Here is a 21494-nt window from a genome sequence, read left to right on the forward strand (position 1 = left end):
CCCTTGCTCTCCATGCCACTGGAATCAAGCTATCCTGGCTGAAGAGGGGTGAGTCCCCGAAACCGGTCCTAGGATGCTTGTTTCCAGTCCAGGGAGGACCTGGCTTGGCAGTTCGGGCTGGACTGTTCCCATGAGGCACAGGGTCAAGACTGATTTGCATATGGCTGGGTTCAAACTGGAACGGCATGGTGAGCAAAAAAACGATGGATTTAGGCCCAGATCTCTGTACTGGGGTGAATGTATGACATTGTTCTGCATTCTGTCCATCAATTGTTGTTTTTGCATTTGTCACCCCGAGTGGGAAGGGTATGCCCAGACGTGGGTCCCTTGCTCTCCATGCCACTGGAATCAAGCTATCCTGGCTGAAGAGGGGTGAAACCCCGAAACCGGTCCTAGGATGCTTGTTTCCAGTCCAGGGAGGACCTGGCTTGGCAGTTCGGACTGGACTGTTCCCATGAGGCACAGGGTCAAGACTGATTTGAATATGGCTGGGTTCAAACTGGAACGGCATGGTGAGCAAAAAAACGATGGATTTAGGCCCAGATCTCTGTACTGGGGTGAATGTATGACATTGTTCTGCATTCTGTCCATCAATTGTTGTTTTTGCGTTCGAACTGCGGGAGGCACACGATTGCCCCCATACTGTGCCTGCATTGCCCGGAAACTTATCAGTGGTGACCTGTGGCTCTGCTTGGGAACCGGACACTCCTCTGATCTTCTCCCCTGCAGCGGTAGCGGTGTGCTCTCCGAGGTGGTCCCTGGTGAGTGACTTGCCGGGACTGGGTTCGTGCCGCGCTGCGGAGAGCAGCCGACATTGGAGACTGCTGGGGGCCCCACGAGACAGCTGCATACGCAGCGGGATCTGCCTTCTTGCTGGGGGCCCCCAGCGGCAGCTACCTACACAGCGGGATCTGCCTTTTGTGCCGCGGCGGAGGCTCGAAGAGTGGCGGCGCTGAGCGGCTGTTTCTGGGAGCCGGAAATGAAGGTGACAGACTGCGGTGCCCTGAGCTGAGCCTTGCTGCCTTTCTCCAAGGTCAAGCAGAAATGCCTCGGAGAAAGGCAGCGGCGTTTTCCGATTCGGGGGCGTGTTGGAGAGAAAAAACACGCCCAGAGAAAGAATCGAAAAAAACACGCCCCCGAATCGCAAAAGGACGGGGCTTGTTTGGAGAGACAAACCTCTTCTCCAATGGCTGACCAGCATTTCAGAGGCCAGCCAATGGAGAAGAGGAGAGAAGAGGGGCGGGTTAAAGCCCCACTACTCCCAGTCATTAAATCTCGCGCGCGAGACTGCGTAAGCGCAGCCTTCGCTAGCCGAGACCTAAAAATGGACATATTGAGCAAAGAGTAGAGAATGGGGAAAGAGGCAACCCTTGAGGAACTACAAATAAAATTTAGAGTAAAATCAGAAGAGAAGGTATCACAGCAGTGGAAAGTTAGCAGAGCTAGGGACATAGTACAAGGAGAATGCTGTGGGATACTGCTGGCATGCAAAGCAAGGTTTGAAAGGAATCGGAACTATATAAAAAAGATCACTGATAGCAAAGGTAGTATTGTGGAAGAGAGTTGCAAAATAAAAGAAGCCTTTAATGAGTATTTTCAGGACTTCTACACAGAAGATCTCTTGACAAACAAAACAGACATAGAGGCATGGTTACAAGGGAAAAACTCCCTAAGCTATCACATGAACAGCAGCATTTATGTCAAGAAATAACAGGTAGTGGAATTCTGGCAGCAATTAAGAAAGCGAAAGAGGCAAGGCTGCTGGTCCCGATACAATTCCCAGCAAGTTTTATGCTGTAAATGCTGACGGGATCATCCCAAGTGGATCAAGCTCTTTAACTCTATAATGGTCAAAGGCAACCCTATCCCAGAATCTTGGAATGAAGCAGTAATAGTTTTAATTCCAAAGCTGGGTAAGAACCCGCTTTAGTGTCAATCGTTTTGCCTTATTTCATTACTTAATAGTGATTATGAAGTCTTTAACAGAGTCATGGCAGCACAATTAAATAAAGTGATGGGACACCTAATACATGAGGATCAAAAAGGTTTCTTGCCAGGGAGAAATCTGAGAGAGTTGAATCACTTGCTGATAGGCTCAATAGACCTAGCCATAACTTCAGGCACCCTGTTAGCGGTTGTTACAATAGATGCGGCCAAAGCGTTTGATTGCGTTAATTAGAGGCATCTTATGCCAGTTTTAGATCATTTTGGCATGAGCAAGTCTTGGTTAGCTACATTAGGCAAGATTTATAATACTCCTATTGCTCGAGTTTTAGTGAACAACTTCCTGTCATCACCAGTGAAAATAGAAAGGGGGACCAGGCAGGGGTGTCCTCTCTCTCCCATTCTCTTCGACCTTTATATTGAGCCATTTGCCCAAGCTTAAGACTGAACATGGAAAAGAAGGCTTTTGAGGTAGAGTCCTTTCCCAGGAAGATAGCATTATACGCAGATGACATGATGGTCTTCACTTCAGACATACATTGAGCTGGACAACAACTCATGGCAGAGGCAAGGATTTTCGGGGAATGGCAGAATCTACAATTTTCTATATATGGGCGGATCAATTTGGTGAAGATGTTCCTCCTTCCTAAAGTTACTTTTCTGTTTAACAGTATCCCCGTAAACTTTGATAAAAAGGTCATTCAAGCCCTGCAGGGGAAAATGACATCTTTTATTTGGGTCAACAAAGGAGTACGTCTCTCTTGGAAGAAATTGAGGAGAAAGGCCGGTGCGGGGTATTGGGGCTGCCAGACTGCCAGCTTTATTGCTGGGCCTTTCAGCTGAAGAATAATAGAATGTTAGTTTTCGGCTCAGACAATAACTTAATTGACACTATGTACAGAGCAATGCTTTCTGGCTTTTCCAAGGAGGGTTTTACTTACAAGTTTGGGCGCCTAAATACTTTAAGAAGGTCAGACTTCTGTGTTTCCTATAACAAACTCAATAAAGAAATAAAAAAAGGTCAGACTTCAAAGAGCAGCAAAAATCTGGTTCAAGGTCAGATCACTTTTGGGTAGTGCATATTTCAGTAAACTGTCCCCCAATTGGGACTCCCCAGGTGCCCCGGAGTGCTTGCTGGATACTCCTTCGGTACCCTTTAAACAGTGCGGGATAAGCAGTTTGGGGCAGTTGTTAGACGAGGGGTAACACCTATCCTGGGAATACGGGAGTAACAGTACTGAAGGGAGAATCTCTAGGTTCAAAATCTAACCTGTGAACTCATGGCTGGAGAGCCAAGACTGGACAGGAATGCAACCAAGTCAAACGGAAATGGACCTCCAAGATTGCCGGTCTAAGAAAAAGGAAGTGGCGCAGTGATACCAACGTCAACTTACATCGGCTAATGACAAGATGAGAGCTCCATTTTCAGTATGGGATGGATACTTGCAGGACGCCGAGCTGGAAGAATTATGGCAAGTATCTTTATCTACACTTTACTCGATTGTTAAGCCTATTGCATTAAGGAAGAACCACTTCTTTACTCTTTATAGAATATACTGGACTCCAGAAAGGATGGCAAAAATTAAGGGAAATGGCGACCCGATATGCAAATGTTGTGGAAGCAACGAGTCGGACAATATGCACATGTTCACCACCTGTCCAAAATTAGAAGAGTTTTGGCTTACCATGGGTAAGACGATCTCCCTCTCATTGGGTATTACTATGGCGGTAAGCACGATCTTAAACATGTTTGGGATAAGGCAACAGGATGTAGGGAGCCTATTTTCGAACACATAGCAAAGAAATCTAACATTCTATTTCATCTTAATTGTGAGAAGAGAAATATGCAAATTATGGACTCAAGTCTCTCCACCCTCTTGGCATGCCTGGAGAAACTCTGAGGCTTTTTTTGAGAAGATAGATAGATGGCAAGATAAGAGAAAGCAGATGGGGCTTACAACCCGTACGCCTGAAAAACCTACCGAAACATTGTTCTGGCCAGACAGAACTGTCCCTGGGACCAGTGAACGAGAAACAGAGCTATTCATTGCACCTGTATCCACCAAAAACCTCCTAGCCGAACCATGCAAATCCGCTGTGACATAAGGACCACACTGATCTACAGGTATTTGAACTGGTCCCTCACCCTGTCCTTGGCTGTCCTAGTTATAGGACATCCTGGATGCCTCGTCCAGATCATAATCATGATAGTACTGCCTTCCACGGGGGTCATCAAAATAGTTCTGATCAGAACGGCCCCTCGAGTATGCACCAGCCTGGACCTCACCACAACCCCGTCCACCTGAACGCTGACCTATGGGGGCCGCGACCTTCTGCAACAATTCCAGACAGTCACTTGGCCAGTGTCCCTCCTTTTTACAATACGCGCACTGGTTCGGCCCCACTGGAACGCCCTTCTACCAGTGCCACATCCTCTGCCGGACCCCCTTGCTGCCTACTGCATTAGTACCTTAGTCTTCAACTCCTTATTCTTCTTCTCCACCTTTTCCTTCTCCTCATTTTCCCTATGCTCATAGTACTGAGCCATACTCAATATCACTGCAGGGGAGGAGGTAGTCCAGGTGCTCTCTGAGCCTGCAACCGAGTCGCAATCTCGGGAAGCAGGTTCGCAACAAATCTGTTAACGAACAACCGGACACCTCCCTCTACTGACAAATCTTGTCCCCTTAAGTCCAGAAACACCCAGTCAAACAGAGTAAAAAAAAATTCGGACACACTTTCATCTTCCTTCTGACGACATGCTGTTAACTTATCCCAATCTACACGTCTGGGTGGGAAGAGAGAATGCATGTAAGTATTGATACGACTCGGCAAAGCTAGCATCTCAGCCTTAGGCTTCTCACCAGGCTTTCGCTCCTGATCCCATGCCCTAATCTCATTTCAAGTGCCACCCAACTCCACAACATGGTCCTGAGTGTGCACCTGCCTCCATATGTCCACTGGTACCAACAACCCCAAAAACATCTCAATATCTGCCAGCGTCATCACTGTCGACGAGGCGGCCTCCGTTAATTCTTTATAATATACAGTTGGGTTTTTTCTAGGGTCCGGCAGCTGACTCTTAAGGGCTAGCACCTCACTCGTTTTCCATGGAGTGTAAACCCATTGTTCCTGAAAACGAGCCTCTACCCGTTGTTGAACAACAACATCCCGTTCTGGGATCTCAGGATGGAAAATAGGATGCACCTCCCTCGTCGGGAATTGTGACACAGTCGTCTGTGTTTTCTGATGCAACCTACCTCAATAACCAATCATCGTCGCAACATTACTAAAAACATCATTAGGGGCCATGTCAGTAGCGTATACGCAGTCTCGAATGTCATAAATTATTTGTGGTGCCACACCACCAAAACACTGTTCCCACAACCCTATCAATGTAGCCGACATATGCTTGAGGGCATGTTGCTTCTCAAACGGCTCAAAATCTTTCAACACACTCCACACGTCCTCTACACTGTAGATCAGACTCTGTGCCCATGGTGCAGCCTGATCAGCTACCAACTTTTTCTCCTAGTTTCCTACATCAGATCGAATCATCACCCCCCCCCCCCACCTCCCCCCATTCGCTCCCGAGCCGCAGCTCATTCCCCTTGTCCAACCCACCCACTAGTGTCCCAGGACACAACGATTCCGGGGATGAAATATCTGGGAAAGACACAATGGATGAAGGGACGGGCACTAATGTTAGTAATGACTGCGTCGAAGTGGCGAGAAACATGCACGGGGACAGCAGACACAACGGGAGGACCTGCAGCTACTGCACCGACACGTTGCGGAGCCAGGGAGGGGACAGCGGAGCCGTAGCTGAAGCAGCCGGGTCAGAGATAGAAGGGCCAGATGCAGAAACGGGACGGGGTAGAAGACTGAGATGTCGGAACAGGGTATATCCTCTGTGGGGCGTAGGGAGGTGGGGGCCGGGCTTTTAATAGTTCATCCACAAAGGCATCATCTCCCTCTTGGGCAACATAGGATTTATCACATTGTAATCAAAACTTCCTATCAGCGCACACTACACCTTTTTCTGTTTTCTCTCTATCGTAGGCTACTGCTTTCTGAGTTACTGTTTGCATTTTCCCTTTCCTGGCCTCTTTTTCCGCCCGCATGCGCCTTAGCCTACCTTCCTTCTGCCATATCTGAAGGGAATCAAACATCGAATGCCTACTTCTTCTGACTAACAATTTATCCTGCAAATAGTTCAGTTTCTGTTCATCAAAGGTACCCGTTGGTGGCCACTGAAGCTCAGCATTGTCCCTCGTAATTTTGTGCCATAAAGTACTAAACACAATAGGGCCAATGCCGTGCTTAGTATACATATCGAAATTCAGGATGTCTTCCGGAGGCGCAGGTTGCCTTTACTCCAGTCGAGCTTCGGCAGAACAACAGCAGCACCCCAAACACCATAATTTGCTCAGACAAGGCATCTTAATATAAGACACATTCACTGTTCGGAGACTGTACCAACACAAGAAGATAGGCTCTAGCCCCAGGCCTTTTCAAGAATGAATCTAATTCAGCGGGTGGCCTGGCAGAGCGTTCGCAAACGCTCTGTAGCTCAAGGGTCCGAAGACCCACCAAGTTTAAACAAGCTTGGAATGGTCCTCAGACCATATTCATTATCATCAAGATGGCACCATATTTACCAAGAGGCAAGACAAACTCACATGGTGCACACAGGTCAAGCAAAGTTATTCTACACCACCGACTCTTTGGATCAAACGGTTAGATCCAAGGGTTTTGCCTTTTCAGGACCCCAGCCAGGATGACCGCTGGGCGAGGCACCGGCCAACCAGACAGGCTGAGCAGCTGCGAGAACTAAGCTATATCGTGTGGGGATCCCCAATCCGCCCAGATGCGGCCCCCTCCTCTACACCCGATTACGGACAAGATGGGTCAGCCCGATGGAGTCCCTGTTTGGGCGCCAACTGAAGGAAGTGACCCGAAATGAACCACCAGGGTCACTTGCGACCACCTCTCGGCCTTCCCAGAAATGAAGAGTCGGGACGACAGTGGAGAATACAATCCAACACTTTTATTAGTAAGTACACTGCAGTGGAGTCCGGTCTGACCAGCCTCATGGGATAGGTGTCGAGGGACTGACTTCAGAACACTTGCTAACCCAAAATAAGCTTTCCAACACATCCCAAGCCCAGCCCCTGGTGGAAAAACACAGCTTGGGCAAAGGCTGAACAAAGAAGGCACAGAAGGATGAGCTACAACCTGCAGAATGAGTACACGTTATCAGGATCCCACGGTCATCTTGCTCAGTCTCAGTTATCTCAGCTATCTCTAGTGTGGGAGCATAGCTATGACCAGGAATAGGCATGCAAAAGCAGAATAAACTATTCATTTAGTGCATCTGGGTTTCAACCTCGAATACGATAAGAGGGATTTACTGAACAGCAGCTTTCTGCTGAGGCAAACAGAGAGGGGCACAGAGGCCAGGCTTCGATCACAGCATAACATGGTGGCTACATGGCAGAAAAATGGCGTCTCAGATGCTAACTTTAGCCTGCACAATGTTAGAAGGTACTGGTCACACACACTTGCAATAGCGATCAATATAATAGCTACATGAATGCTAACATAACACAGTATACGGTATAAAGGATGGGGCTATGACACATTCAATTCTAACATATGCTGAGGTTCTGATGAATTTTATTCATCCAATGATTACATCTTCTTCAAGCAGTCGGGCATTGGAGAAGGACAGTTCGAGGAAGCCCGGTTAATAGTCTTAAAGAAGTAAATCCAATATTTGGAACACGTGGACCCCAAATCACATAATGGTGCTTATTTCAATTATTGGAGATTGTATGAGGACATTTTTTTAATGTGTCTGTAAAAAAAGCCACGTGGCATCAGGAAACACTGAAGGCTTATGTGCGCAACACGCCAGATACTGGTGTGATACACAGTAGGGCCAAATCATCTAATATATGATTTCCATAAAATGGCTGCCTTGGAGTTGGTGGATAAAAATGCCTATTATTTTGAGCATCAATAGGTAATTTTGTTTGTGAACTGTGAAATGTAAATGGTCAATATTATAATGTCACTGATCCAAAATCCATCCATCCTTGAACTGATAGCAGACAGAATATCAGTTCAACACATCTCAACCAACCTTGCAGTTTTGCGTCTAAATCTCAGATAGAGACACTCCCCTAGGGAGGGTAACAATCTTGTTGATACGGTGGAAGCAGACCACATCAGTCAGGTTTCTTACCAGGGCAGGCGGAGGCAAACATGGGGAAGGCATGCTCATCATGGTTCCGCTGGAGGTACCGTTTCACAAACTCTTTCTGACTTTCCAAGACACTAAAGTCGGCAGCAATCGTTGTGTCAAACACATGGTGCACTCCTAAAGGAAAAGGAAAGCAGAAACTGAGTTTAAAAACAGAAGCCAGAAACACTCACCAACCACACAACTGTATCACTGTTAACAGCATAAGCACAATTTAATAACCAGAGTTATTTGGCAGGGTTGCTACCAATGGTAATGTTACAGTACAGTAAAAACCACAGTATGTTCAGTCACAAGGACGGTCTTAATGCAGAGGTGATGTATAGAATGAGAGAAGTTAGTTAGAAGTGTACGTGTTGCCTGTGATTTGCTTAAGAGACCAAGTGCTGCCCACATTTACAGGGATATACTGTGAGTTGACTGGCCAGAATGTCTGAGGAGTCTGACTTGTGGTGAGAACCTAGAAACGTTCAAAGGAGCCAGTAAGATGGGCAGTTGTGAGAAGGTTTAAAAAATGTAACCCCCTCAAGACAAGCCTTGAGGAGGTTGTAACACGGACTGTCCAGGACATGAGTCCCACACTCGATGTTCACAAGGAAGATGGTATACACTCATGGTTATCTTCAGCAAGCTAAGTGGATTTCTTCCTAAATCTAGTTTCTGTGTACACTTCTGGCAGCATTGTTTCAGTTGAGTATGCAGGAGGACTGAAGTGGCAAGTAGAAGCTGGTGGAATGATGACATTATAAGAAGAGTGAAGCACTTAAGTAAATGTGCAGAATACTGAGAATGGCACAGGGAGCAAGATAACACCCTCAAAGCACCATTCTGGAAGGCAGCAGGCCACGACTGAACATCAGCTCAGGGCACGATGTTGTACTACTCTGATGTCAGAGCAGTGCATCACCAGGTTTCGAACCCAACACTGACAATAAAGGTTTCCAGGTGAAATCATACTTAACAATAAAGCTGCTTATAGGGAACTTATTAGCTGCAGACCATTTCAGACTTTGGTGAACCCACGGCTGGATACGGCAACTCCCTCTATCTGGGTTACGCCAAATATGTAGTGAACAGACTACAGGTGGCTCAGAATGCGGCAGCCAGGATACTCCTTGTCATCCCTAGACAAGTCTCAACGAAAGCCGCTCTAAACATACTACGCTGGCTCCCGATCCAAGCCAGGATCAAGTTTAAATCACTATGAATAGCCCACAAATCCATGAACAAGGGTCCTGCCCTTCTAAGAACGCTTATAACTCCCTATGTTTCAGGTAGGACTCTAAGATCCGCATTAGATCTACTCATGAAGATGTCAAGAATAAAGACATCGAGATGGAGAGGAAGCTCTTTCTCACACTTGGCTCCCAGTCTGTGGAATTCCTTAACCAAAGAAATGCTACTGCTAAGAGAGGAACTAGTGTTTAGGAAGAGACTAAAAACAAGGCTCTTCCCCCGATAACTTCTCTTCTCCCTCACTTCACCTCTCCTCAGCGCTGGGAAGCCCTCGAGCAGTTATGCGCTCTATAAACGTAAACACAAACATTGTGAAGCTTGTAGGAGTTAGGAAATCAACATAACCCCTTGAAAGTGCCCCAATGCTGCAACAGACACTGATGCACACTCTATATGAAATATCTTCGATTAACTTGAATGAAGGAATTACATATACAACATTAATTTTGTTTTATCAGTTGCTGTCCCACACATAATTGCTATACACTGTAGGTAAACAATGGCAGGTAATTCTGATCTCACCAAGTAAACTACAGTGATCATAGTGCTAACAGGTAACTGCTGTGCCAGCACTTTAGAACTAATACAAGGATACAGGTGTTAATACTTATCGTTTGGATTATTCAATTTCCTTAAATGTTTCTCTATTTGCTCAATCCTGGATTTAGAATGATCCCACAGTGTTACATTCTCTCTATGTGCTTGTAGGCAGCACTTTTCACTTTGGACTCTCGTCGGATTGTCATCACCCATGTAACGTATTGGCTGTACGACCTAGCGCTTTATCTAAAGCTGTCATTTTGCCAAAGGATGAGGTGCTAGTCCTCGGCAAAGGTCATATGCCATACAGATTACTTAAGGGGCATTACTGTGTACCAAATGCAGGCCCACCTGCACCTGTGCATTCCAGTACACCAGCAGGAACCCTGCTCTAAATGAATCTGACCTCACTCTGCTATCTTGGAATATAATTCCAAATGGTATTCTCCCAAATTCTTACTGTCCTTTTTCCATGTTGATGTGCCTTGCAGGAACATGTGGTAAAGAAGCTAAAAGATGAGAACTTTTATCACCTCATTTGTTTACAGAGCTTCCCTTCATTCACCTTTATGAAACAATCTAATGAAAGTACAGTAAAGGCTATGCTCTATGAGATTAGCGACAAAGAATTCTTTCCATAGGTATGATTTAATTTCCAAATAGGAACTTAAAATGTTGTTTTTACCCAAAGCATGGCTCATTGATGACTCTGACTGGAGGAAGCCATTGAGAGAGTGCAGATGTAAAATAGGATAAAGGTCTCCATTGTTCTTCTGCAGAAGGACATAATAGAAGTAACAACCAGTTCCTGCTTCCGAGGCCAGTTCCTGCTTCTGTGGCCCCTTTGGCCAATTGGGCTAGCACTTGCTGCCTCAAGACAGGTGGTCCTCCTTCAGCAGCTCTGATGGTAGCAGAAGGTATGGAAGGGTGGACAGAAATGGGAGAGTGCAGTCCCCTAAGTACAATTTGAAGGACCCACAAGTGATGCCTCTCACTCTTGGAGGAAATATTGGTTCCTGCCTACAACAACGAAGCAGTGTTTCGGCAAAGGCACACTAAAGTCGTTTTGTGGATGCAGGAACAGTGGTGGGCTTACATTGCACATTGTCCCTGCTGCCCTGAGTGTTGTCTTTGTGAACCACTGCTACGAAAGGGCTGAAAGGCTTGTTGGGATGGTGAAGGTGTCTGGTGTTGTCGAAAATGAAAACTCCAACAATAGCCATGGATAAGGCAAAATTGCTACTGGAACTGTCTGGTGTGGGCTGAAAGACCCAAGGATCGTGCCATGGCCCTGCTTTTGTTAAACTGTTCTAGGACCAAATCTGCTTTTTCGCCATACAGGCAGGAGCCTTCAAATGACATGTCCATCAGGGAAGCTTGGTATGCCCAGAGAAGCCAGTAGATGTGCACCCATCTTCTGATGTAGGCAGTCGGTAGTGTCCAAGCTGGATCAAACCACTAATTATGCTGCATTACGGCCATCCTAGATAGCTTGGGTTGGGGAGGCCAGCAGGTCATACGGAACTTCTGGTAAAACATGGGCCACCATGACCCGTAGGGACAAATGAACACTTACATGCTGAAACGATAGTTCTGGTAGGGATGATCTAGTCGCAGATTCCTCCTCACCTTTTGAATATTCCCCAGGCATCAGACAACATCTGGAAACTTTTCAGCAGTACCTGTGTGTGTCATAGGTGGCAAAGTGTGGCTCCGCATTCACACTGTTCAGCTCCGGGAAATGACGTCCGGAGGGTATATAGGAGCCACTCCCCCATGCTGACATCAGTTGCTTTCGATACAGTCTGCGCCCACAGATGACAAGCCCCAAAAGCAAATTGGTGCGACTAGTGTACAGATTCCTAGACTCGGGGTGTTATTAATGGGTAGAGGCCAACCACAGAATAGCCCAGGGGGTGGAGGAATCAGTGGCTGGATAGAATCTCTACCAGAAAGAGCGTTGCCCAAGGTAAGTACCTTGTTCTTCTGATAGAGACTAATAGCCATAGATTCCTCGCCTTTTGGACAGATACCAAAGCAGGTACATATACTGAGGTAGGCCTGTGGATGGACCCACACCAGAAAGTCCTGCAGGACAGAGAGGGAAAAAGGCCTCTCTCGGTGAACCAACTAACCTGACATAAGTGGTTTGTGAACATATGGAGGGACGCCCATGTAGCCGCCTGGCAAATGCCTAGGACAGGGACTCCGTGTCTACCAACGCAGTGGTAGCAGCTTTGGCCTTAGCAGAATGAGCATTACCAAGGTCCAGAGTACTATTAGCAGTTTAAGTTTACCTGCCCTGGAGTGTCCGGGTGTAGAGGTGCTGGAAAGATTGGTAGCCTTATGCGCTACACCGTAGGCCAAGAAGGGGGGCACCTAGGAATAGGCTGCCAAGGGGTACTTGGAGACAAATCCGGGAGCTCCCACAGGGGGCTCGGTTTGTGGGAGTCCTGGGAGCAGGAGAGCACAGTGTGTTGCCATGGACGAGCGCCAAGGAGCACAGGTGCAGAAGGTTTTTTGTTCGGTGGGTGCTTGTGCATCAAAGGCATCCACGGGTCTCAGTTAGACCTGCGGAGAGGTTCAAAACAAGACAGCTGGGCCACTCTTGGTGCTGTGCTGATGTCCCTTGTTCGTTTGTTCTTTGTGGCGTTGGAGCAGGATTGGACTCAAACAAGCTTTGGTTGCTTCAAGGGGTCTGGTACCCCAGGTATTGGTGCAGAGCGGGTACGGTATGTCCTGGCGTCTTCTCACTTGGTGGGTAGACAGATCTGACTTCTAGGAGGACTGTGACCCCTTACTGGGTGGTTGCTGCGTCGGTGGACCCGTTGAGCAGCAGAACTGTGAACCGGATGTTGCAGTCGGGCCTGCATGCAAGTGGCTCCTTCACTTCAAGGGAGATGCTGACGGGTTGGCAAGGTGCTGGAGGCCTGCCATGGTTTTTGGAGGATGCACAGCTGCAGGACAAGTCGGCTAGATCGCAATGGTCGGGAGAGGAGCAGGTAGGCAGGGGGTCTGGCATCAAAGTCCACCAGCAGTCCGCAGTTCTTACTCAATTTAGCGGTGTTAAGGAAAGTGAACGGTAGCAGCCAATGGGCTACTTACCCCTGGGGTCACTACATCCCCTTTATGACCACTTCCAGTAGGGAGTGGGAAATTGAACTAGACAGCACAGGGGCATATCTGCTGATGCACATATGTACTCACATATAATATCATGCACCCTGCCTTAGGGTTATAAGGCCTGCTGTTGAGGGTCACTTACATATATTACATTCAGTGGCTTTCGTATGCTACGTAGTGAGTGTGCATTGTCCTGTTTTCATGTAGAAAACAACGGGAGAGGAAGCGAAAAACAACTAAGGAGCACTCTTACTCCCCTCGGAAAATACAGATAAATCAACAGAAGAGTGTTCCTGATTTTAGACGAAGAACAGGTATGTAGAAAAACCCATTAGGTTTTTAAGAGTTTAGCAAAAACCCATTAGGTTTTTAAGAAAGCCCTCACTCACAAACCTAGTTGGTGACATGCTTCATCATCGGGCCCCACCAGGAGAGGCCGAATGCCACTCTGGTGTGCTGCAACGCCAAAATTACTGCGGAGCTGGTAACAGTTGATTTGTGAAAGGTGAAGAGTGAATTTAAAAAGGTCTAGACTCTGTCAAAAATATATTTTATTCGTTTTGCCAATCAGACATGGATAAAAATACAGTGTGGGATAAAGAACTAAATTAATTGTTCAGTTTTATCCCTAGAAGTGTGGTCAACATGTTTCTGCCTATGTGTGATTGTTAATCAGGCTTTCATCAGGACCAGAGTGTAGTGAACCTCGGCGGTATGGGCACGCTAAGCCCACCCTGACCACAGGTTACTAGTGTGAAAAAATGTTAAAAAACACTAAATGTTAAGAGATCCTCTTAATTGGAGAGGAACCAAGTTTATTCTGTTAAAAAATATGACAAACTGTAACAGACAAACAAATAAAGAAAACAAAAGAGAGGAAAGATATGTTATCAGTACGATCTTTTGTAGCTTGTCACGGCGGAGAAAACATGCATCAGTACTCTTCGTAGTGGACTACTTAGCAGTACCACTGATCTCGCTTGCTGCAATCGGTGAACTTATGCACTTATATGGACTATGGTCGAAATTGATGTGGCTAAGGGCTGTGATCCCCTATATGCCTAGTGCAGCGTATATAATCTGCGTAAAAAAGGTTGATGGCAATGGCGTTCAATATTCCCAGAATAGCGTTTTAGCAAAAGCAAGTGATCTATGAGGAAAAAAAACGATAACGACAAACAAACACACACATAGTGCAACTGGGCAAGTCTAAGGCAGTAAGAATAGATAATAGATATCTTACGGGGAGTGTAATCACTAAATACACCATGGGTCACGGGAGGGGGGGGTGGCAAAATGGCACACCCTGGATAGGGAAGAGAAATTAAAAGGTAAAAGTTATTACTCAGGACGAGAAGATTTTAGAAGGTACTTAGCTCGTGGAGCGATGGCTGGACTCACGCCTTCAGCACCAGGCACCCGCTTGGTACCTGTGTACACCCTTGTGGTACCGGACCCAGTCGATACTAAAACAGGGATCCGGGAGTGAATTTAAACCCAGCCCGGTCGGTGAGAGGTTCAGTGTGGCCAAGCGTGTCATCACGCAAGCGTGGATGACGCGCCGGGAGGTGGCCAACCAGAAAAGCTGAAACTCGGAGACCGAGTAGGCATCCAATCGTGGGATGCGAGAGTGGGTTGCCATGGGGTCTCCATGGTAACTATAGTTTAATCATGGGAACACAACTATGGATAGGTAGTTTTGTTCCTAAAATCACGTGTTGGATAAATAAAACAAAAAAGGAGACAAACAAAGAGAATAAACTGTTACGGGACTAAGCAATAGTTACAGACTATTGTCTTAAAGTTTAAAGAAGAATCAATACACAATCAACGCATGTTCAAGCACAGACAGTGCCAACTCATTATTGCAAAGATATTCAATCTGCTTGGAGAACGGAAAGAAAAAATGCACACTAGTTGGTCAGCGAGTGAAAAACAAAGTAAGGCGCTAAAAACCAAAATTAAATTACAAATGGATGTTTCAAGAGGAAATAAAGATGCCAGAGCAGGATGGCTTAGTCTCAAGGTCAGGTTAGTAGGTCTCATAGTCAGAACATGGTTTGGATAATGAACATGATAAGAAAGATACAGAGAGCTTGGGGGTTGGGTTAATTGTGTAGCATTGTCCCACACGGGATATTGTCATTCAATCCCTGGTGGTGTGCACCCAATCGATAAACCCACCTCTGTTCTTTCTCGTGTAGGATTTTCTTAACGTTTCTTTGTGTTTTGATCTGTTCAATAACTGTCCATCTTAGGTCGTTAGTTGTATGGTTGTGTTGTAGAAAAAGTTTTGTGGTGATGCGTCCACATCTGATGTTGCTGCGATGTTCGCACACACGCAATTTCTCTTTGCGTGTGGTCATGCCCACGTAACGTAACTCACAGGGGCAGCTTTTCAAGTGTACCACATTCGTGGAGTTACAGTTGGTGTGGGCCTTCTGTCTCCATATTTTTCCAGGTTCGAGGTCCAAGGTTTTTGTATGTGATGTAAGATGGAAAATACTGCAATTTGAGCAGGGAAAATGTCCTGTTACTCTAGGTAAGCCCCAGGCATCTATGACAGATGGAGGATCCGTTATGGGTCTGTCTTTGGGGTGTGTGTTTACCAAGGTGTCTCTGAGACTACGTCCTTTCTTAAAGGAAAAAAGGGGTTTCTCCCATTTCCTGTTATTACTATTAAGGGTTCTCCAATGTTTGTTGATGGTTTTTTTGACAACATCTGAAGCACTACTTTAGGTAGTGACGCACGTCAGAGGGATTTCATTTGTTTCCTTCGGTATGTCTTCTAGGAGGGCTTCTCTAGGTTGATTACGTGCTCTTTTGTAGCCCTTGTTAAGAACAGTATCTGGGTAACCACGTTGTTTCAGTTTGACAGTCAGGTCTGGAGATTGTGTGCGGAAATCTTCTAAGTGGCTGCAATTTCTTCTTAGACGTAAATATTGCCCGTAAGGAAGGTTCTCCCTCAGGGGTCCTGGATGAAAGCTGCAGAAGGCTAAGAGATTGTTTTTCGCTGTTGTTTTGTAATGTAATGTGTTTTGGTAGAAAAATGCCCATTGTGTTTAGAGATTACCACATCTAGGAACACAACATCCTGTTTGCCTGCCGTGTGTGTGAATTTTAGGTTCTGATCCAATGTATTGATCCAGAATAAGAAGTCTTGTATGGAAGAGGCAAAAGGATTGTTGGTATTTTGAATAAATTTACGTTCAAAATCATTAACATAAAGGCCCGCCACACTGGGGGCAAAGGTACTGCCCATAGAAGTCCCAGTTGACTGGAGGAACAGAGTACACCTTTGTATTAAAAAAATTATTTTTCAATGCTAACGTTGCGCATTCCAAGATGAATTCTTTAGGTGTTGAGAATTCCCAGGGGGTTGCGTCGAGAGCCTCACCCTGGACTCTGATGGTATCATCCTGGGGAATACTTGTGTAAAGACTCTCAATTTTCAAAGTTACAAGTATGGTTGAATCAGTGTCAAACTGCAGGTTTTTAAGTAAATTAAGGAGGCTTTTTGTGTCCTTAAGAAAAGTCGGAGTCTGTTGAACTAGGGGTTTTAGGAAATGATCACAGAAGCGTGATAAAGGCTCAAGTTGAGAGCCAATGCCTGAGACGATGGGACGTCCATGTTGGGGTGTTTTGTTTTTATGCTTCGTTGGCAACGTATAAAAGTAGGGTATTATGTTGTCCCCCTCTGTCAAAAATTCAGCTTCATGTTTAGTAATGTGGCCATTCTCCTCTTCCTCCATCACCAGGCTCTTAATGCGAGTTTTTAGTTCTAGGGAAGGATCCCTGTTCAGTGGTTGGTAATTCTTAGTGTCTGCCAAGAGACGTAGGCGTTCTCGTTCCTAATCCGCAGTGTTCTGGATCACCACTCCCCCGCCTTTATCTGCTGGTTTTATCGTAATGGCGGTATTGGTTTGCAGGTTTTCTAGGGCTTTAAATTCCAAGGCACTCAGATTCTTAAATGTTTTGGGTTCCTCCAGGGTCTCAATTTCATTAAAAACCGCCTGCTCAAAAGCAGTGATTTCTGCTGGCACAGTATGCGGAGGTGGATTAAAGGTAGATTTTACCCTGAAACCGGTGTCTCCTACACTGTATTCTGAAGCTGTCGGGTCTTTACCTTCGAAGAAAGCTTTTAACTTCCGTTTTCTGAAGAAGTTCCAAAGTTCGCAATGAAGTCGTAACTTATTCAGACAGGCAGTAGGTACGAAGCCTAACCCCCTTTCCGAGGACTTTGGTTTCTACTGCGGATAAAGTCAGATCAGAGAGGTTAACAATCAGACTCCCTGGGCACTCGTGCTCGCCTGTTGAAATTTGCTCCGAGTGTTGTTGCCCACTGGGTCGTCTTGCTCCCATCGAACTTGGGTCTGTCCTCTCCTCTTTCCTCTTCCTCTGCGGCCTCTCTCTAAAAAAGGAGGGCGGTTAGAATTAGTTTGAAAGTGGGGGGTTTGTATGAAGCCAGGATTCCAACCCATCATCGGCATTTGAGGATGTTGAAAATGCATAGGGTGCATCTCTCCTCCTGGAATAGGGTATGGTGGCCACATTGGTTGTTGGAAATTGGGCCTGGTTGCGCCTCGTGTCCCTCCCCTTTGTCTCTGCCTATAGCTGCCATTGCTCGATCCACTGGTGTTGGAGGAATGGTCATCTGAAGTGTCTGTGTTGGAATTAAACCTACTCGGTGGTGTGTAGGTTGGATCAGCATAGGGGTAGACTTTGTTGAAAGTGAATTTTTTAAGATCTTTTTGAAATTGCGTCACTTTTGTCTGGGTCAGGCTGTCTTTGTATTCTGTAATATCTTTGTTGATGTCATCCAGTCTCATTTTATATCCAGTCAATGTTGTTTTGAAATGGTTTTCCTTTTGTTGTATTTCAACCATAAGTGCTTCAGACAGTCTTACCGCTGTTTTTACTATTAGCACCAGCCAAACGCGTGTGCAATGCCACGCGATCATTGCCCACTCTTTTCTAAAAATAGCATCTTCTACAAAGATACGTGGTGCGTTAGTCACAAGGAGGCCTTTGGTGTTTGTACGGAGATATTCCGTGAGAATTGTCCCATGTAAGATTGTGCGGATTCGATTCTTTTTTAATTCTGACAGTTTATCCCATTCACTTGTGTGGGTTATAGCTTGTGAAATGGAACTGTCTGAAAAGAGTGAAGGGCATGCCAGGATTGCATCCACCTCTGATTCTGGGTAGGTGAGTCCCAGATTTTCCATGGTGATCCCGAAGGGTAAGATATATCCCAGACAGAAAAAATTGGCTGGAGAAATAGAGAGTAGGTCAGTAATAGATCAAACCTCTCCCTATAAGAGAATTCTCACAGCTGTGCGCTGCTAAATATGTAGAAAACAACGGGAGAGGAAGGGAAAAACAACTAAGGAGCACTCTTACTCCCCTCGGACAATACAGACAAATCAACAGAACAGTGTTCCTTATTTTAAATGAAGAACAGGCATGTAGAAAAACCCATTAGGTTTTTAAGAGTATAGCAAAACCCATTAGGTTTCTAAGAAAGTCCTCACTCACCAACATAGTTGGTGACATGCTTCATCATCGGGTCCCACCAGGAGAGGCCGAATGCCACCCTGGTGTGCTGCAACGCCAGAATTACTGCGGAGCTGGTAATTTGTGAAAGGTGAAGAGTGAATTTAAAAATGTCTAGACTGTGTCAAAAAAAGACTTTATTCGTTTTGCCAATCAGACATGGATAAAAATACAGTGTGGGATAAAGAACTAAATTAATTGTTCAGTTTTATCCCTAGAAGTGTGGTCAACATGTTTCTGCCTATGTGTGATTGTTAATCAGGCTTTCATCAGGACCAGAGTGTAGTGAACCTCGGCGGTATGGGCACGCTAAGGCCCACCCTGACCAGAGGTTACTAGTATGAAAAAATGTTAAAAAACACTAAATGTTAAGAGATCCTCTTAATTGGAGAGGAACCGAGTTTATTCTGTTAAAAAAATGTGACAAACAGTAACAGACAAACAAATAAAGAAAACAAAAGAGAGGAAAGATATATTATCAGTACGATCTTTTGTAGCTTGTCACGGCGGAGAAATCATGCATCAGTGCTCTTCGTAGTGCACTACTTAGCAATACCACTGATCTCGCTTGCTGCAATCAGTGAACTTGTGCACTTATAAGGACTACGGTCGAAATTGATGTGGCTAAGGGCTGTAATCCCCTACATGCCTAGTGCAGCGTATATAATCTGCGTAAAAACGGTTGAGGGCAAAGGTGTTCAATATGCCCAGAATAGCGTTTTAGCAATAGCCAGTGATCTATGAGGAAAGAAAACGCTAACGACAAACAAACGACACACATAGTGCTACTGGGCTAGTCTAAGGCAGTAAGAATAGATAATAGATATCTTACGGGCAGTGTAATCTCTAATTACACCATGGGTCACGGGAGGGGGGTGGTGGCAAAATGGCACACCTTGGATAGGGAAGAGAAATTAAAAGGTAAAAGTTATTACTCAGGACGAGAAGGTTTTAGAAGGAACTTAGCTCGTGGAGAGATGGCTGGACTCACGCCTTCAGCACCAGGCAGCCGCTTGGTACCTGTGTGTGCCCTTGTGGTATCGGACCCAGCCGATACTAAAACGGGGATCCGGGAGTGAATTTAAACCCAGCCTGGTCGGTGAGAGGTTCGGTGTGGCCGAGCGCGTCAACACGCAAGCGTAGATTACACGCCGGGAGGTGGCCAACCAGAAAAGCTTAAACTCGGAGACCGAGTAGGCATCCAATCGTGGGATGCGAAAGTGGGTTGCCATGGGGTATCCATGGTAACTGTTTAGTTTAATCATGGGAACACGACTATGGATAGGTAGTTTTGTTCCTGCCCAGGGAGTCTGATTGTTAACCTCTCTGATCTGACTTTATCCACAGTAGAAACCAAAGTCCTCGAAAGGGGGTTAGGCTTCGTACCTACTGCCCGACTGGATTCGTTCCGACTTCATTGCAAAGTTTGGAACTTCTTCAGAAAACTGAAGTTAAAAGCTTTCTTCGAAGGTAAAGACCCGACAGCTTCAGAACACAGTGTAGGAGACACCGGTTTCAGGGTAAAATCTACCTTTAATCCACCTCCACGTACTGTGCCAGCAGAAATCACTGCTTTTGAGCAGGTGGTTTTTAATTAAATTGAGACCCTGGAGGAACCCAAAACATTTAAGAATCTGAGTGTCTTGGAATTTAAGGCCCTAGAAAACCTGGAAACCTATACCACCATTACGATAAAACCAGCAGATAAAGGCGGGGGAGTGGTGATCCAGAACACTACGGATTAGGAACGAGAACGCCTACGTCTCTTGGCAGACACTAAGAATTACCAACCACTGAACAGGGATCCTTCCCTAGAACTAAAAACTCGCATTAAGAGCCTGGTGATGGAGACAGAGGAGAATGGCCACATTACTAAACATGAAGCTGAAATTTTGACAGAGGGGGACAACGTAATACCCTACTTTTATACGTTGCCAAAGATACATAAAAACAAAACACCCCCACTTGGACGTCCCATCGTCTCAGGCATTGGCTCTCAACTTGAGCCGTTATCACGCTTCTGTGATCATTTCCTACAACCACTAGTTCAACAGACTCCGACTTATCTTAGGGACACAAAAAGCCTCCTTAGTTTACTTAAAAACCTGCAGTTTGACACTGATTCAACCATACTTGTAACTTTGAAAATTGAGAGTCTTTACACAAGTATTCCCCAGGACGATACCATCAGAGTCCTTGGTGAGGCTCTCAACGCAACCCCCTGGGAATACCCAACAGCTGAAGAATTAATCTTGGAATGCGCAATGTTAGCATTGAAAAATAAAAATAAATTAATACAAAGGTACTCTGTTCCTCCAGTCAACTGGGACTTCTATGGGCAGTACCTTTGCCCCCAGTGTGGTGGGCCTTTATGTTCATGATTTTGAACGTAAATTTATTCAAAATACCAACAATCCTTTTGCCTCTTCCATAGGTTTTTGGAAGAGGTATATAGATGATATTCTCATGATTTGGCAAGGACCGGAAGAATCCCTACAAGACTTCTTACTCTGGATCAATACACTGGATCAGAACCTAAAATTCACACACACAGCAGACAAACAGGAAGTTGTGTTCCTAGATTTGGTAATCTCTAAACACAATGGGCATTTTTCTACCAAACCACACTACAAAACAACAGTGAAAACCAATCGCTTAGCCTTCTCCAGCTTTCATCCAAGACCCCTGAGGGAGAACCTTCCTTACGGGCAATATTTACATCTAAGAAGAAATTGCAGCCACTTAGGACGATTTCCGCACACAATCATCAGACCTGACTGTCAAACTCAAATAACATGGTTACCCAGATACTGTTCTTAACAAGGGC

General features: G+C 45.6%; 1 protein-coding gene across 6 annotated transcripts in view; it reads right to left on the reverse strand.

The window, feature by feature from the left end:
- The window catches only part of NARF (nuclear prelamin A recognition factor), a 331765-nt gene that overhangs the window by 104813 nt on the left and 205458 nt on the right, over positions 1-21494 (reverse strand). For all 6 annotated transcript variants that reach the window (XM_085616853.1, XM_085616850.1, XM_085616852.1 and 3 more), the window contains one exon: positions 8195-8329. In XM_085616853.1, the coding sequence (XP_085472979.1) occupies positions 8195-8329 (135 nt within the window). The remainder of the gene's footprint in view (positions 1-8194; positions 8330-21494) is intronic.

Source organism: Triturus cristatus, chromosome 7, assembly GCF_964204655.1.
Source record: "Triturus cristatus chromosome 7, aTriCri1.1, whole genome shotgun sequence".
Lineage (NCBI taxonomy): Eukaryota > Metazoa > Chordata > Amphibia > Caudata > Salamandridae > Triturus > Triturus cristatus.